This window comes from Hippocampus comes, unplaced genomic scaffold, assembly GCF_001891065.2.
Source record: "Hippocampus comes isolate QL1 unplaced genomic scaffold, H_comes_QL1_v1.1 scaffold39, whole genome shotgun sequence".
NCBI classification, from domain to species: Eukaryota; Metazoa; Chordata; class Actinopteri; order Syngnathiformes; family Syngnathidae; genus Hippocampus; species Hippocampus comes.
In genome coordinates this window covers 2,119,119-2,136,630 of record NW_017842054.1, presented here as the reverse complement: position 1 = coordinate 2,136,630, position 17,512 = coordinate 2,119,119, and the positions used below count along the sequence as shown (strand labels likewise).

General features: G+C 54.9%; 1 protein-coding gene across 6 annotated transcripts in view; it reads right to left on the bottom strand.

Moving 5' to 3' along the window:
- Positions 1-77: 77 nt before the first annotated feature.
- Positions 78-17,512, bottom strand: part of arfgef3 (ARFGEF family member 3) — a 19,513-nt gene continuing 2,078 nt past the window's right edge. For 3 of the 6 annotated variants that reach the window (XM_019860126.1, XM_019860123.1, XM_019860125.1), the window contains exons 2-43: positions 16,492-16,543; positions 16,063-16,144; positions 15,846-15,986; positions 15,697-15,765; positions 15,263-15,379; positions 14,999-15,044; positions 14,789-14,873; positions 14,344-14,448; positions 14,112-14,224; positions 13,798-14,045; positions 13,571-13,683; positions 13,043-13,175; positions 12,513-12,943; positions 12,071-12,438; positions 11,809-11,975; positions 11,556-11,721; positions 11,256-11,360; positions 10,978-11,178; positions 10,766-10,876; positions 10,549-10,687; positions 10,116-10,433; positions 9,114-9,247; positions 8,505-8,650; positions 8,179-8,358; positions 7,088-7,229; positions 6,890-7,012; positions 6,458-6,561; positions 6,235-6,379; positions 6,022-6,150; positions 5,739-5,915; positions 5,209-5,323; positions 5,037-5,139; positions 4,452-4,583; positions 3,346-3,476; positions 2,946-2,954; positions 2,783-2,861; positions 2,363-2,505; positions 2,057-2,228; positions 1,875-1,976; positions 1,345-1,745; positions 920-1,229; positions 78-589 (exon numbers count right to left, since the gene is read on the bottom strand). In XM_019860126.1, the coding sequence (XP_019715685.1) occupies positions 398-589; positions 920-1,229; positions 1,345-1,745; positions 1,875-1,976; positions 2,057-2,228; positions 2,363-2,505; positions 2,783-2,861; positions 2,946-2,954; positions 3,346-3,476; positions 4,452-4,583; positions 5,037-5,139; positions 5,209-5,323; positions 5,739-5,915; positions 6,022-6,150; positions 6,235-6,379; positions 6,458-6,561; positions 6,890-7,012; positions 7,088-7,229; positions 8,179-8,358; positions 8,505-8,650; positions 9,114-9,247; positions 10,116-10,433; positions 10,549-10,687; positions 10,766-10,876; positions 10,978-11,178; positions 11,256-11,360; positions 11,556-11,721; positions 11,809-11,975; positions 12,071-12,438; positions 12,513-12,943; positions 13,043-13,175; positions 13,571-13,683; positions 13,798-14,045; positions 14,112-14,224; positions 14,344-14,448; positions 14,789-14,873; positions 14,999-15,044; positions 15,263-15,379; positions 15,697-15,765; positions 15,846-15,986; positions 16,063-16,144; positions 16,492-16,543 (6,479 nt within the window). In that variant the 3' untranslated portion in view covers positions 78-397. Of the gene's footprint in view, positions 590-919; positions 1,230-1,344; positions 1,746-1,874; positions 1,977-2,056; positions 2,229-2,362; positions 2,506-2,782; positions 2,862-2,945; positions 2,955-3,345; positions 3,477-4,451; positions 4,584-5,036; positions 5,140-5,208; positions 5,324-5,738; positions 5,916-6,021; positions 6,151-6,234; positions 6,380-6,457; positions 6,562-6,889; positions 7,013-7,087; positions 7,230-8,178; positions 8,359-8,504; positions 8,651-9,113; positions 9,248-10,115; positions 10,434-10,548; positions 10,688-10,765; positions 10,877-10,977; positions 11,179-11,255; positions 11,361-11,555; positions 11,722-11,808; positions 11,976-12,070; positions 12,439-12,512; positions 12,944-13,042; positions 13,176-13,570; positions 13,684-13,797; positions 14,046-14,111; positions 14,225-14,343; positions 14,449-14,550; positions 14,682-14,788; positions 14,874-14,998; positions 15,045-15,262; positions 15,380-15,696; positions 15,766-15,845; positions 15,987-16,062; positions 16,145-16,491; positions 16,544-17,512 lie in introns of those variants that run through there. The other 3 variants (XM_019860124.1, XM_019860127.1, XM_019860129.1) reach the window with 3 other exon arrangements.

The following is a 17,512-nucleotide window of genomic DNA, read 5'->3' as shown; positions in this document are numbered from 1 at the left end:
ACAAATTCAACAAGCGCCCTTGCGAAGGTTGCCAACGTCACGTGACCAAAGTCAGGGAAACGGGCGAGGGGGCGAGCTGTGGTTGCTGCTGGGTGCTCATCACAAGACCTTTAATAGCACAAATAAAAGAACTGACGCAAATCCATAAAGAAGAAATAAAATACATAAATAGGTGGATACGAATCAATATTGATCAATTAGCAACAAACACACTGCAATGTAGTCTTCATCGTCATCATCTTTGGCTGACTTTGGGTCCTCGCGGGCAGGCTGAACACTGCGGGCTGTCATGTTGGCAGGAAGTTAGCAGGAAGTTAGCCACATCACGCAAAAGCGTTGCTGACAAGTTGCGCCGCCTCGGCAAGCGGGCGCGGCGTCGGGCAGACGTCATGCGAGTTCACGCCACAATGTCATAGAGTCTTCCCACGCGACCCAGCCAATCGCACAGGGCCTGGCGCACGGCGCTGTCGGTGATGTGGCACGCCAGCTGGCACACGCTTGGGTAGAGCGCCGGCTGAAGCGCCACGAAGGCCGCGTCCGAAAGCTGCAGGACCTGATGCAGCGCCGTCGCCACCATGTTGCTCCATGCCTGACGGACACACACACGGCATCGGGAACACATTCGTTACGTTAAGACGTCACAACATGTCACACGTTGGACAAGAAACAAGATGTGAAATCACAACATGTCACATAGCGTCCGTGTCAGGTGGGAAGCTCCTTCTCGAAGTTCAAATGTGGTCAATTTCCCGTTTGGTCCCAAATGGCCACGATTGGTCAGTCCCTGCATGGGTGTGTTCTTTGTACAAACGACCAACGGCCGAACAAACGGCGTCGGAAAAGCCGGGATCCCGCATGATGGCGCCATGTGACATGTTGCCTGCCCCGCGTGGCGACGAAAAGGCGCGGCACCGCTCACCTGTATCTGCGCATGCGCGTCACTGGCGGCGACGTGCCCGTGAGAGCTGACGGCCGAGCCCGATCTGGACCTGAGGACTTCGGCGCCGGCGCTGTGCGAGTGTCTGAGGGGCGGGGCCTGCGTCTGCTGGTTACGCGCGTGGCCCCGCCCCCCCTGCCATCTGTCATGCTGCTGCTGCTTCCTGTGTTTGTACTGGTTCAGCAGCTTGGCCAGGCTTTTGTCAGTCGCCATGGAGACCAGCTTGGTCCCGGTGCTCTCCCACCAGTCCTTCCCGCCGCTAGGGAAGCTAGCGGGAACGCTTCCTGTGCAGCTGAACGACCAAGAAAATCCATTTACAGAAAATGCAAGGGTAGCGGGGATGGCTATTCTCATGCCTCCGCCTCAGTTTGAGGCGGGGAAAGCCCTACGACACGATCAAGCCTCACCTGAATGCCAGACTGTGTGCGGGCGTGTCCCCCGGCGAGGGCGCCGTGCTGGTGCTGGTGCGGGCCGTGTGACACGTGACTGCGCCTTCCTCTGAGGGCGTGTCCCCCCCCGCCGACGTGGGCGTGGACGACTCAGACGGGAAGAGCGGCAGGAAGAAGGTGTGGCGCTCGCCCGCTTGCGAGGACGGCGGGGTCGGCGCGGCGGTGGCCGCGTCCTCCTCCAGGTCTCGATGCATCTGGATGTAACTGGCGCACACGTCGGCAATCAGCTTGTGAAGACGCTTCACCAGCCACGCCCACTCTGCCACGCCGCTACTGCCCAGCGCCGCCGGGGCCACGCTCAGGGACGACATAGCAGCTCGCCACTGATGCCGGTGGTCTCGCCCGCGTGGGGGGCTCACCTGCGTGTGGGTTTGCAAACGTCGTACTTGGTTTGAGGCGATTTTGGTTGCATACTGCGGAAGAGATTTTTTTATGTGTGTGTGTGTGTGTGTGTGTGTGTGGCGCCTGAAGCAACACACGAAGAGCACCTGCGCCGTCTCTTCAAAGATGTCTTCGTCCTCCGAGGACGCCGACCCGGGTCGGGAGGAGTCCGAGCTTCCGTCGTCGTCCTCGTAGAGGATCTTCTTGACCTGTTGCAAAAGGCACAACGCGCTGAGGCAACGGGAGGAGGAGGCGGGGCCGAGAACGAAAAAAAAAAAAGGGGCGGTACCTGCTGGGCCGTCATGCCCTCGGCCTGACTCAAGACAGCGGCGAGCAGCGCCTGCACGTAAAGCTTGAAGCTCATGGCCGCCTGGCGGTACAGATTGGCCGCGCCGCACACGCCCGACACTTTCATCAGAAGGTACTTCAGACCCGGACGCGTGTCAAAGTCGCGCGCCGTCCTGTGCGCAAAAGTAACACCGAAGAAGTCGTAACACATACCGAAAGAAGCGGCTCAACAGCCACGCGTGACATGTTGAGAGTGCCACAGAAGCAAAAAGAGCCGTCAAGTCACATCACATGAAGCCCCGCCCACCTGTAGGAGTCAAGCAGCAGGTCGAGGATGATTGACAGGTTGGTCATGGACACGTAGCGCAGGAAGCCCGCTGCCGGACGCGCGGCGGGTTCAGAGGTCACTGGCGTCACCCTCTCCTGCCCGTCGGGCTGCTTGACAAACTCCTTGGTTCGGCGGACCGATCGATCAATCGATCAATCAATCAATTCATCGGTGTGTGTTGTTGTTGCGGATGCTGCGTGTTAAAGGGTTGGGCATTGTTTGAATTTGGGTGATCCCGGTTCCTCGATTCGATGCCAGTTCTGAATGATTCTCGGAACATCAATTCAGGAAAAGCTACTTGAAAATGTGAACGAAAAAGTGTAAAACGCAACTTGGATCCCAATTCCAATCGATTATCGCTGCCCAACCCTTCGTGTGTGCGCCGTGTACAGTCTGTACCTCCAGCAAGATGTCCGAAAGGTTCTGCAGAAGAACTTGATGTGACAACAGGCTCACCACCACGTTACGGAACGGAACACTGAAACATGCAGTCAAAGAACAGCACGATTCGTACACGCGTGTTTGGGACCTTTGGTGGCGTAAAATGGAAAAAAAAGCTTACCCAACTTTCCTAAAAGCAGCAGAAGAAAAAGTCAAATATTGAGACAACCATGTCGGATTTCACTCATACAGAGGAGCAGAGTGGGGGGCCAAAGTGCTCTTCATGCGACAGCGGCGCCGCCACACGCAACCAAGCACATGCAGCTTCGCGAGCGCAAACTTGAGCTACGAGTACTGGGCGTTGGCGGGGAACTCGAGCCAACCCGGCTACAACAAAGTCAACGCGACTCACAGTCATATATTCTTTATCATCTGCACAGAACGGCTAATATCAGTGGCGTACTGATGAGCTGAAATGTGTGGCAATGTGTGAGCTGGAGTGCACACGTCTGACACTGCCCCCAGGTGGACAAGGTGCGCACAGCAGTAGGAGCAGCTTTCGGCGTGTGCGCATGCGTCACCTGTTGTGAGCGTGTCCGTTGGCGTGACACTCCAGTGGCGGCTCGATGATCAAAACGCACGACTGGGCATGCTCAAAACCGTCCTTGTTGCTGGGCGTCTTGGGCGAACATTGGCCGTCCAACATGAACACCTGCCGTGCACACATGTGGAGATTTTAACACGAGTCGCATCGGCAGCCGGTTGGTGGCCAGCGACTCGGTGCGCAGACCGCAAACCGGTGGCCTGAGTTCTTTCCAACAAGTTTGTTTCACTTGCACACGACAGAAGCGTAGTACTGTCACGCCGGGAAAAAAAAAAACATCAGCGTTACGTTAAAATTAGACACGTTGCAACGCGACAAGTCCAAATGGGAAGCTTTACGTGAGAATCACATTCAAAGGTTTTCATTTTGACTTGAAGAAACCTGTTCCAGGATGCTGGCTTGAGACGGGACAGATAGACACAAGATCGAGAGAGAGAAAATAGGATAGAGGCAGGGTCGGGTCTAGGCTTGGGCAAAAGGGGGCTTGAGCCCCCCAACTACATATTTTTATGATCTCATGCCTTCCTCCTTCGCTCCACTTCTTACTGTGTTCATGTCTTGCTTATTACTATTTTTTTCAGTTGATGACACGATAGCAGGATCCCCGGGCCTTGGTTTTGGACATGTTTTTACATGCCTAATGGTCTTATCTAGTAGACCTAAGTAACTGTTAAGCTGTTTGTTTTTTTTTCTAGGCAAATAGCCTCTGTTTTATTTCTTGAATTTTATTACAAAAAAAAAGAACATCCTCCTCAGGCAATTGAAAAAAAATATCTCCAAAAAAATTCAGAAGCATCCTCTTAAGCGTATCATATTTTCAAAAATTTAACAAATAAACATCGTGCTCAGGAGGTTCGTGCGCCTCAGTGACCCAAAGAGCGATACCATCAGAAGCTAGACTTCGTAGGGGCACCCAAGTTGGGATGGTCTTCGATTCGAGGCCTGACAAAGTGCAGTGAGTTTCGGGTGAGGTTGCGACATACAACTAACCCAAACCCGAGTTCAGATTTGCTTTGTCGAATACAACAAGTGTGCCAAGCATGCTGTTGAGTGCAGCCGCATCAAAGTGAGGGAATTTGTGACCTGCTGCGCCATGGCTCGGATCCTCCAGTACTCGGCCTCCGCCGACGGCGACGAGGAAGGAGCGGCCACCTTCACTTCGCAGGCGTCGCCGCAGAAACTGTCCGAGCCGCTCCGGAAACACGACACGAGCTTCTGCAAGCACACGTCGCATATCAAGTACGTTGAAAGACGCGCAAGTGCGCCACTGCGCTTCGTTGACACGAGCGGCCTGATAACGAGACGGCCGCTTGTGTCAACGTGGCCTCATTCCGAAATGGCGTGCGCGCGTGCGCATCGGGGCAGATGTAAAACATGTAAGCGGCTTTACGGCTTAGAGCCACATCTGTGTGTGTGTGTGTGTGTGTGTGTGTGTGTGTGCGCAGGGTGTGGGGTTGTTCACACGATGCTTTTGACCTCGTCCTTGGGGATAGACGCGCGTGTGGGCCGACGGGCGGGCAGGCGGCCGCACACGCAGGGGGTGAAAAATGGAGCATCAAGTGCTCTTCAAATCAAACTCCATGACCCACAATGCCTTGTGTCTCTTCACTTTGTGTGTGTGTGTGTGTATGTGTGTGTGTGTGTGTGTGTGAGAGACGGTGCGTGTACCTTGACAGGCTGTAAGGTAGCAGAGAAGGCATCCTGCAGGGCGCAGCAGGCCAACCTCCACATTTCCTCGGTGAAAAGCGGACCCACCGTCACCAGCACGTACCTACGGCCGACACGCCGTCAACGTCAAGGCAACACGTCGCGCGCGCCTGCACGTGTGCGTGTGTGAGACCTGATGCAGGAGCAGCCCACTCTGGAGATGGTCTCCGCTGCTTGCGACACGCACGACACCAACAGCCCGAAGAGCTCCTTCAACATCACGTTGATCCAAAACTCGCAACCGACGTCTGACGGCACACAAGGCGACGCGAGCGTCAAAGAGAGATCCGCGCTCGTGCTTTGGGGCAAGAGTTCCTTTTAAGTTAATTCGAAGGCTCCTGTGAGAGCGTGAGTGTTTTTCTAAGGCACAGCGGGCTGACTTTTTAAAAAATTTGCAATCGCTTGGTTGTCAGCATCTTGCTCGGAACGCTTCCCGTCTTGTCCCGTCTCACGCTCTCAACGCGCCTCCAGAGGCCGCGGGGCCACTCTCGCCGCGTTCCAACAATGCTCTGCAGAGTGGAGCAGAGCGCGCTCGGAATGAATTTGCAAACACAGCCTCGGGCGGTTTTGTCCTTTCTTGTTCTTGCGGTCGCGCTTTTCCGTTTTGATATGTCGTGCAGGCAGAGTAGCGGAGGCGCGACGTGCCATGTCGCCTTGCGTCACCTGCGTTTATGAAGGTGCTGACGTGCTCCACCACCAGCTCGCAGCAGAGGCCGATGGCGTGTTTGAAGTTGGCGGCGGCCACGTCCCAGTAGGCGTGGTCGCCGTGGCTACGCTGCAGCCACAGCGACATGACGGGTAGCAGCAGCTGCACCACGGCCGAAATGGCAAAGCCCGGACCTGCCGGACAAAACTCTGATGTCAAAAGTCACCTTTGTTTATTTACAGCCATGAAAACGTGAAGCGTTTTCCTTTTTAGCCAGTAAAAGCCTTGAGCAAAGGTCACCTGGCACGACGGCGACCTCTCGCAGGAGCAGGAAGAGCGTCTCCAGGGTGGGTGGCTGATGCTGGCGGGGACAGTTGGACACGGCGGCCGTCAGCTGCTCCAGAAGAAGAATCCACACCTGGATCAGACCTGAGGGACGGCGACGGCGTGTCAGGCGGGACGGAGGAGGGGGAGGGGAGCCCTTGACGACGCTCGCCTTTTTGCCTCGCTCACCCGTGCCGTCATCAAAGTCCCGCAGGACGCCGTCGAGCACGTCCTGAGCGCCCGCCGACAGCTCATGCGACCTGGCGGGCAGGCTGGCGAGCCGCGCCCCCAGGAAGACGGGTTTGGAGGGCATCTTGTAGATGGTGGCCAGCAGCTGCCACCAAGGAAGAGTGAGGTGGGGGGCCAGGGGGTGGGAGTCACCTGACCGACAGGCCAACGGGAAGCCGCTCACCTGGGAACATCTGCGCAGGTAGCTGAGCGCCGGCAGGCACAGGTCCAGTGTGCTCCGAGACGATGCCGGCGCGCACTCGCCGATCTCCTTGTCGTCCAACTCACCTGTGCCCCAAAAATTAAAAAGTTACACAAAAGTGACGGCAAAAGTGGAAAAAAGCAACGGCACCTTTGGGTTCTTCATTCAGTCATGGCTTCAAGACCCAATTTGAAACCCTGCTCAGAATTAAACCTCTCCCTGACTAGGGCTTGAAGCCCTACTTTCAAACCCTAACTAGTCTGAAACGCTAATTTGTAAAACTAACCTTTATTTGAAGACTTTGAAACACCACTTTGAAACCCCAACCATACATCTGTCCATGTCAAGGCAACGCACGCACGGATCGTAAGCCTACTCGAGAACGTTTGCGTGTCAGCGTGTACGTCGGCCTACCTAAACCTTTGACGAACTTCATGAGGCACATGATGTAGTCGGTGGCGGCGTTGGCGAACACCTGGATGTTGTCCGTGTTGATGAAGGCCTCAAAGACGTCAAAGACGGGCGCGCGGCGCTTGCCTGCCGACCACACGAGACACGCCGTGGGGACGCCGGCCTGCGGGCACAACCCTCGCGGGGGCGAAGGCTACGTACCCGCTTCGTATTCTGCCAGCAGGTAGTCTTTGGCCTCCATCTTGGCGCCGTGGGCGGTCCTGAGGGCGCTGAACAGCGGGCGCCAGCCGGACAGGATGCGAGGAGAGCACATCTCCACCAGCTCACCGATTGACGTCACCACCTGGATGCCGCCAAAGCAATCATGGCGACGCATCCACAAATGCTGCGTAGCGTAGCCTTCCCGATAAAGTTACGAGCCAGCTAACATGGCTAGTAGCCTGGTCCTGTGGCTAGTACGGTATCCCGAAGTCTTAAAAACATGGCAATATGAAAACTGGGAAAACATATTACAACACTTATTGGAATTGTGCCTTGGCTGGTAATAAATACTCAAATCTTCACCTTCAGTGGCATGTCTGTGCTTTATTTGAGTCACCTAGGAAGCTAACTAGCCTGCTAGGTAACCAACTGGTCTGGTAACAGGCTTTCCAATTAGCCTTCTAACCAGGCAGCAAGAATGCTAACCAGCATGCTAGGTAATCAACTGGTCTGCTAACAGGCTTTCCAACTAGCTTGCTAGCCAGGCAGTAAGAACGCTAACCAGCCTGCTAGGTAAGCAACTGGTCTGCTAACAGGATTTCCAACTAGCCCGCTAACCAGGCAGCAACAAGGGCAACCAGTCTGGTTGGCAAGTACGTTAAGTAGACTGCCAAACTGCCTGTGAGCTAAGTAATTCGCCTGCGAACCGGGAAGCTTGAATGGTAAGTAGCCTGTGACTATCAAGCCTGCTCGGTAAGCGACCATGAACATGCACTCACATTGGCATGGAGGGGAATCAAAACAGTTGTTTAGTTTGGGCTCCTAATGTATGGGAGAAGGAACTAATGTGAACCCGCACCAGAGAATGACGGTCACTTCGGTCCTTTGTGTAACGCTACAAAAACATGCTTTACTCGGGTGAGATTTTGCTTGCCCACAAGCTTTGAGGAATGGGAGCTGATTTCGGACAAGGCTGTTAAGCACGTATCCAAAGCACATCTTTAGTTGACGCACACACGTACGCCACATCGGACAGCTTCAGCGGGCTAAGCAAGCGGCTGGGAGTCTGACTGGGCCGCGCTTGGGGTCACCTGGTCCTGGACGTCGTCGTCGCACAGCTCCAGCTGCATGATGTGCTCAAATGGTCTGAAGAGCGCCTCGTTGAAGTGGAAGTGAGAAGGCTCCGTCCAGCCGCTCAGAACCTCGGTCAGGACGTCGTGGATGAAGGACACCGCCTTCTGGGACACGCGGCGCTCTTTGTGACACGCTGCCTGCGGAGGGGGGGCAGGCGTGCACGCACACGTGAACACACCCACACGCAGACATGCGCGCACATCCACGTTGACGCAAATATTCTGCGTCCTAATGTGTCCCTGATCAACGTTACCACGGCAAAAATGTGGCGTAGGTTCCCTACCTCGACCAGGTGCGGGGCCACCACACTCCAAGCCCTCATCTTGTGCAGCAGCGGCCTGCTGTCGTTCCGGACGATTCTCAGCATGGCCTCGCCAAGACGGAAGAGGTGCAGGGAGCTCGGAAGCTCCAGCGTCGACTTGGCTTCTCCTGTAACACAACTCCACACTTCAAACCACAAAATCAAGTCTCATATTAAAAATCCAATGACCCGTTTGCATCGATTTTTTTTCTCCTCAATTTGTGGAAAAAGCAAATGAAATGACACCGATGACATGATGACATTTGTCTGCTTGGGGGACTTGCTTGTCTTCTTTCTCCTGATCGCAAAAAAGTTAGTTTTTCCCCAGTTAGTTTTTCCAATCATAAAATAAATATCTTTTTCTTTATTTTTTTTTTTTGTCAAGATCTACTGAGCAGGTACTAAAGTTGGCTGTCACCTTTTTGAAAATGAGTCACATGAGGAGTGCGGGCAAAGTTGCTGAACAGAGCGGCTGAATGGCCATGTTGTCAATATGGAACGAAGCCAGACAATGGGGACACTTTTTTTTTTTTTTGTTGCTATGCAAAAATATGCAGTTGTAACACAACGTGTGTGGGCGCGCACGCATACCGGGCATGGCAAGCGAGTAGTCTCCAGTGTCGGTGACAGAGTGGAAGAGCTGACACTGAGATGCTTTCCTCAGCTCCTGCAAGAAGCCCACCAGGGACGCCAGATTGAGTTTGTGCGCCGCTTCTTCAAACAACCTGAAACGCACACACGCAGAGACATGAGGCCCGCGCGGCCACCCATGTGCAGGAGGAAAAGCAGCAGGCGCCGTGGCCGCCCCTGACGGGACGAGCCCAAAGGAGCGAGGCACCAGACCCAATATCGAAAAGAGCTCTGCGGCTTTCCTGCGGCTGCCGAGCGAACGATATCCTGGTTTGAACACCGATATTCCGGATTCTTTCTCGCTGGTGTCTTTGGACTCAACTTCAATTACATGCATGTCATTTATTTATGCAAGTATGTGAAATTCACAGAGAAGATGTAGTTAGGTGTACTGACAAACCCCACACACGAATGCCACGAGTCACGTCACGTGTCCGAGGAAAAATGACCCGGTAGATGATATTCGAAATGATAGTTGTGGACAGGCAGAAGAACAATGTCGTGTGGGATGTCTTCAATCGTCTTTTTGTCATCTGCGACACATATCCCGTCCAGCTGTTATGTGTCAAGAGGACAGCACACACGACCCATCGGGGACACACGCCATGAGGGGGCCGCACATTAGGCCTTGTGTTTGCTCCATCTGCTCCAAACGAGCAGAGCCGTTTTTTTGCTTTGCAATCACTTCCAAAACAAACACACGCAAGGAATGATTATAAACCTCTATCCGTGTGTGTGTGTGTGTGTGTGTGTGTGTGTGTGTGGGCTTGTCACTGTTGGCGGGAGCACACAAATCTGAGCTTCGCAAAGCAAATCCTGCGCCCTTGTGCTGCCATCTGGCGGAATTAAAGCACCATTGCAAGTGAACGCACTTATATCATCATGATTTTGCATTTTGATTTGTTTTAATGTTGGGAAAAGGGGTTGGCGGAGAGGGTGAAAACGCGGGGGCGCTTGACTCACCTGTCGGCCTGCGTGGACAGCGTGCAGACGGCCTTGGCGGCACCGGGTCCGGTCAACAGGCTGCCCCCTTTGAGGTCCAGAGCACATCCTCCTCCGCCGCCCTGGACCACAAGCTCCCGGATGGTCGAGGGGCGCGTGAGGGGCGGCGTCGGGTCAGGATGCGGGGCCTCGCCTTCCACTCGGGCCTGGCCCACAGGCTCCGGGAGCCGGCCTGCGAGCGCCCCCTGCTGGCACCGCTGGGAGAGGGTGGCCCGCGACAGCCCATGATTCGTGGCGCTGAAGTGTGTGTGCTCCAGAGAACTGATGTATTCCGTCACCCTGACACACGAAAACACACCAAAACTCATGCACATATGCATAGATGCATGTGTCGCCCATGCGACACGGTGTCACATGACTGGGGTCGGTCACTCGGCATCTTTGCGCGTGTCACCTGAAGACGTGCGTCCAACACTCGTGGTTGTGGCTGCCCATCTCCAAGCCCACGTTCAAAATGGCGTCCATGCACAGCACGTGCGCCGTGTGCAGGCGAACGCCCGCCGGCCGCGACATCTGCTCCAGACGCTGCTTCACTACACACGCACGCACGCACGCCTTTAGTCGCTGTTGCTGCTGCTGTAGTGTGCGTTGCGTGCGTGGGTGGGGATCACCTTGCGAAATGGCGTCCCCCGCTTCAGGCGCCTCCCTCTCATCGCGGTCTTCCTGCACGCAGGAGGCGGCGGCCATTTGGGCCAAGGCTGAGGCGCAGTTGGCGGCCACACCTGAGGCCACACAAAAACATCTTGGCGATGGCCTTTTATGCGGTGTGTGTGTGCACGCGCCATTTGCGCTCGCGGGAAGGTGCGAATGCGGCGGCACTCACCCAGCGCGCAGCTGAGCGCGGCTGCCTGCCTTAGTCCGTCCAGACTGAGACAGATGGCGTCTCGCTCGCGCTGGCTGTTCTCTCTGGCGAAGACCAGCAGCATCTTGGAGCTGCCGGCGGCGCGGCCCGTCAGCGGCGTGGACAGGACCTCCATCAGCTGGCTCCACACGCCCGTCAGCAGGAAGCGCGACAGCACGCCGCCTTGAGGAGAACACAGACGATGCCGTGCTGTGACCACGGCCATGTCAGCGTGGAGTTGACTTGTCCCGGGTACGCACCCGCCACGACGGCATCGTCGCCTGCTCTGTCGCAGGAAGGAGCTGATTGGTTGAACCTCCTCATCAGCTGACCGCCAATCGCACTGCTGCCCAGACCGTCCATATCTGAGGGGAGGGGTGAGTTGGAAATTAGATTTTGTGTGTGTGCGTGTGTGTCTGCCCACGTTTTTGTGTCTTCGTGTGTGTTTATGCAAGAGTATGCCTGTGTGTGTGTGTGTGTGTGTGTGTGTGTGTGTGTAGGGAGGAGTGTGAGTGTGCACGAGCACGCCTGACTTATGTCGGTGCACACATGTGCGCTACCGTTCAGCATGGTGATGAATGGTGGCATTCTCCCGTCGGGCGCCAACCCGTAGCCCGCCTGAGCCAGCAGGTCTAGTTCCAGAAGCTGATGGTAGACCTCCTCGATCCACACCTGAGACAAGACCACTAGCACGCCGCTGCTCTGGATCGCACGCGCAAACTCCTTCTGCACCGCGCAAACAGGAAAGGGACACGCAACAAATTAAGCGGTTTTCGCAAAGAGGAAGTGGAGGAAGAGTGCGGCGACGCTCACCAAGCCAAGGGCAGGGGGGAGCGCCCTCCGCTGGTAGAAGTTGCACTTGCACAGTTTGAGGTTGAGCAGCAGCGCGTAGAAGGACAACAGGTAGATGCCGTCGGCGTTCATCAGTGACTGACAGCTCAGAGTCTGCCCCGCCTCCACGCCTGGTGAGGGGATCCTGCCTATCAAAGTGCACGCTTGGTTCAGTCCAAATCTTGACCACGCGCACATGAAACATCGAGCAAAAAACGGTCACACAAACAGGAAGTCGACACACAAGCAATGTCGGCGCACAGTCCGGAGCAGAAGGTGCGCGCGAAGTCCTGCAGGAGTCGGTCGACTTGCGCGGCGTCGGCGTCGAGGGCGAGGAGTCCCGGCAGCAGCGAGGCCAGCGAGCGCACGAAGACGCGGGCGCCGTGCTGGTCGGCTTCCCGGTGGCGCAGCAGCTTGAGCGAGAGCGCGGCCGCCGTGCGCAGCGAGCGGCCGGCCGGCGCGTCCGACGGACTGGGCTCGTCCTCGTCAGCCAGCGACATGTTGTCGGAACCCATGTCCGACACGTCGGAACGCCCCGAGTCCTTCTCGGCCGCCATGGAGTAGTGATCGCACGAGTCCAACTCTGTCCGAGACAAGTCCTGCTCCTCCATGCTGAAGATGGGAGCACACGTTTTCATTTTAACCTCAAAGATGCTTCACGCACACGCAGATATCGAGAGCTTCACCTGAAGTTGCTCTCGCTGTAGCGCGATGCGGGCGCGTGGTGCGTTCTGGTTCTGGACTCCACCGACAGGAAGTTGGTGATGTCAGGATATACGAGGGCGTGGCTTCTTTGGACCACATCGGGCGGCACCACACACGCCTCCTGCCGCAGATGCGCCGCCGCCTCCTCCTCCTCGTCCTGCTCCGCCTCCTCGTGATCAGGGGCCGCGCGGCCTGCAGGCTGCGAGTCCGACGTGGTGCGGCCCGTGTCTGTGGTGATGCTGATGCTCACGCTAACGTCGGGGCTGCGCTCCACCGCGGCATCCAACGGCTCCCCCTCGGAGGAGAGGATGTGTCTCTGCCACAGGAAGTCGGCCTCGTTCACTTCCATGGACGCGCGAGACGACTCCGTGCCGTCCTTCAGCTCGTCCATGCGGCCGACCACCAGACGAACCTGAACACGGGGTGACATCGGTGGCGTGACGTCACGGCACAAGCGCCGCGTGCCGCTTCACCGAAGATATTCGTCCCATCATCTCATCACGCGCTGCACCTGCTCCGGCGTGAGGCCGCGGCCCTGCGACAGCTCCTCCAGCGCTCGCAGCAGAGCGCACGCACACGACACGCTCCAGTAACACGCCTCCATGCCGCCCTTCACGCACGCCTCCGTCATGCCGTCCATCACGCTGAAAACCAGGCAACCAATCAGCGTACTTTGAGAAGATAAAGGCGGCGCTAGATCATGTGATGTCATTATAGAATGTCATGTCGGTCATGTGATGTGGCCACTAGGCACGGGTCGGTTACCGCTGTGAAAAAGTCGAGGTTTCAACATTGGGCGCCTCTTTGAAGCGACTTACTAAAAAGAAGTGAACATGCATTTATTTCTTCGTGTCCCAAATTTTGTTGAAAAATAAAATGCTGCTTTTATTTCCCTAAATCTTTCAAAAAACGGACAGAGCTGTCATTTGATTCGCGTAATTTTTGCATTTTTGCTCAGGGGGCCCGTGCCTAGTCATGACATCACCTTGTCACGACCTCGCAAAATGTCAATCGAGCAGCGAACGAGAGGCGTACTGACAGTCGCAGCAGGTCCAGGTGCGACTTCCTTTTGGAGAATGATCGCTTCCTGCTCTCGGGCTCGGCCAGGCCCGGCCCGGCCAGGTCGAACAGACGCTGGGGACTTCCCACAATCTGAAAGCCGGCACGCGATGCACGATTTCACGCCACCCGATGTCACATGATGACGTTCCGAGAAATTTGATGTCACGTCACGTCACGTGGCATGACGTGAGCCCGGTGCCCCACCTCCTTCATGATGCGGATGGCCTCAGTGCGGTGCTGCGGCGGCGGGTAGAGCAGGATCCTGTGGTAGAGCGACTGCAGCACGGGCTTCATGGACTCCACGCAGCTCACCAGGCGAACCAGCTCGGCCGCCACGTAGCACACGGTCCGCACCACCGGCGCGATCCGGGCGGGGGCGCTGGACGAGCAGCCCGAGCCTCGGCCTTGATCGGACACCAGTCCCACGGCGGACTCCGCTTCCTGGCTGGCGCCTGGAAAATGCGCCGATATCGTCAGGACGACGAACGGGACCGTGAGCGCTCACGGCGGGAACGTACCCGGATGGAGCCGCTCCGCATCTGGCGCCCCCGTGTGGCCGTGGTAGGAAGTGATGGTTTTGTCGTTGACCGGGTTTCCCATGATGGACACCAGAGACGGACACAGCTGCTTCCTGTTGGGGGTGACGAGGGGGCGGAGTCTCCGTCATGATGATACTTACATGAGCCTATGACATCATGTGCTTGTGTATGCGTGCGTGCGTGTAGTGTATGCGTGTGAGCGCGTGTCTACCAGACAAGGTCGGTGAAGCGTCTGGACAGGTGCATTGTGGGAGGACAGGAGCTGAGCATGGACAAGATGCTTTCCAGGTAAAGAAGCTGCAGCAGCTGCTTGTCACTGACGGTCAACGCACAATATCAGTCGCACGCAGTTGCAGTTACCGAAAGCATCACGGCTCCAAAGCCGCCACGCTGAAGACATTGCGCGCTCCTCACTTACCAGTCGACCGACTCCAGCTTGTCACAGAAGAGCGTCAAGACCATCACGACGTCGTCGCACAGTGCCTGGCTGGTGGGCGACACGTCTGCATGCATGCACAAACGCGCACACAAATACAAAAAAAAAAAAAAGATGTCCGGTCCACACAAGTCATTCTTAGAATGATTGGTGTATTGAGAATGTGGTTTGGGGGATGGGGTGGTACCCACGCTGAAGACATTGCGCGCTCCTCACTTACCAGTCGACCGACTCCAGCTTGTCACAGAAGAGCGTCAAGACCATCACGACGTCGTCGCACAGTGCCTGGCTGGTGGGCGACACGTCTGCATGCATGCACAAACGCGCACACAAATACAAAAAAAAAAAAAAAGATGTCCGGTCCACACAAGTCATTCTTAGAATGATTGGTGTATTGAGAATGTGGTTTGGGGGATGGGGTGGTACGTACCCCGTCTCTGCAGAGGAGGGGCACTCAGCTCTTCTCCATCTGCTCCCTGTAGACGATGCATCACAATTTTTCATTCGAGCTGCTTTCCCAGCAATCCTAAACTCACCACAGTGGGCCCCTTCACAGTGTTTTTTTTTTTGGGGGGGGGGGGGGGCATCAATACTTTTGAAAAAGATGGAGCAACATTAATTATTATGGTTGCCTTCAAACTCTGTGACACTGCATTCATGTGTGTGTGCGTGTGTGTGTGTGACACGACTTGACCTCTTGTCTGTGTCGCAGCTGCAGTGTCAAATCTCCAAGAATCTGACTGAGGGTGGCTCGGACTGCCGTGTTGATGCTGCGCTGATGACAGTTGGACGCGTATGTATCCATGCACACCTGCGCGCGCGCGCGCGCGCGCGCACACACACACACACACACACACACACACACACACACACACGAATCACAATGTGTTGAGAGTTTCCATGGCGTCACAGGCTACCATGGTGAACACATTAAATTGAGGGGGGCGCTGCATAGTCAAGCTACAGAGGAAAAAAAAGCCACACACACACACACACACACACACACAGAATCACATCAAAGACACACCCTCACACACACACACACACACACACACGCACACGCACACTTGGTAGCAGCAGCTCACCTCTTAGGACGGCACATGAAGTGTGAAGTGTGTGGTTGGTTACCTGAGCGATGCGTAGGATGGAGTCTCCGTTGATGTCAAAGTTTGGCGAGTAGGTGACGCACAGGAGAACCTGCAGGGGGCGCAGCAAGAAGAATATAAGACGAAGGAACGGCGGCGGGCGGCGGCGTTGGGGCGAGGGAACATTCCCACCTTCATGACCTCCACTTGCAGGTCCTCGTGCAGCGCCGGCGTCACTCGCAGCGCCGCCAACATCTGACTCACCAGCTGACACTCCACGGGCTCCGCCTCCTTGGCCTTCCCGCCCACAAAGCGGTCCTCGCACAGGAGGTTCTGATGGAAAGATGCAGCTGTCAATCGCGACGCATTCAAGGCGGGGCTGGACATGTGACGCCTAAACAGAAAGCACCTGCATGCCGCTCAGCGCCGTCTGGCCCAGTTTGACGTTTTTGGACTCGAGCGCAATCTGGAGCGGCAGAAGACAGCGCGCCCTGCAGGCCAAACCCAACAACAACATGACCACCTCATCCATCCCAGAATGAACATGACAACATCTGACATATAATGCCAATTTGTGAGACGTCTCGTGTCATATAACTGTGTGTTAATGTGACACGATGTAAAGTCACGTGTCGGGCATGAAGTGACATCATGCGATATGTGACAGCATGGAAGGTGAATGTACAATCTGGTCTTGTGAATTCACAACATGGTGTGATGTCACGTAAGATCATGTGACAGCAAGTGAAGCGGATTTTGTCTGTGTCGGTTTTGTCGGCGGGTACCCGCAATCAATAATTCCTGTTTGATGACATCACATGAGTTAAAGTGTTCTTACCGCAGCTCTGCAAGCGATAGCTTGGCTGATGCATTGTGACACTGGAGACTTTCTGGGGGAACAAAAAAAAACAAAGGATGAAAATTCTATGTCTTTGTACTGTATTCAATAAAATCGAGGTTGAACATGATTCGCAAATGTTTGTATTCATCTTTAACACAACACACGAAATTCATTGGAATTGTCGAAGGCTGACACAGCCATTAGCAAACACAGCTAGCGCAGCTCCCTTTGTCCGTACGTTGACATAGTGGGAGTGATTGGCGTGGAGGATAACAAACAAGTTGTGAGTGTGTGTGCGTTTATTGATCTTACATTATTAGCGTAGTGATGGGATGTTGGCTACCTGCGGTAGTCACAATGGCCCCAGTAAAATGACACAATAACAATATTTACAGGCGCAACAATACATCCATTTGTTGGATCAATTACAAACTCAATCAACAACTATTTGGTTAATCGATTCATTGTTTTGTTTTGTTTTTTCAAAATAAAAACAGCCCGGTTTGGTTTACATAATTGTCTCTTGGTACATCCGACAAAAATATGACCATTTTAGAAGATAATCTCTTCTGTAAATAAATGCAGAACTATATGCTTTCCACAATTTCAACGGTTTCAACAGGCCCAAATAGTTCTTTTGCCGTCCGTCATGTCGGAGGGGGCGTTCCTACGGAAGCTGTGACGGAACGCGCAAAAGGTGAACATGGTGATAATGAACTGTTTAGTTTTTCATGGTGTGGCATTAATACGCCTTGCAACTAATACCTATTTTAGGTATCTAGCTAATGGAGAGCCGGAGGAAGCACCCAAGCCATCACTAAACAAACAGCGAAATAACATAAATTCATTTGAAAAAAAAAAATGATTATCTTTTGGGGGGGGGGTTACATTTCAATGTTAGATATTCGATATCATCTGTATGTACATAGCACTTAAATATCTTCTATTTCCTATCCCAGTAATCCCCGACATTGCCATCAGCAAACAGCAGCAGGTGGATGCGCGTGAAAACGCCCCC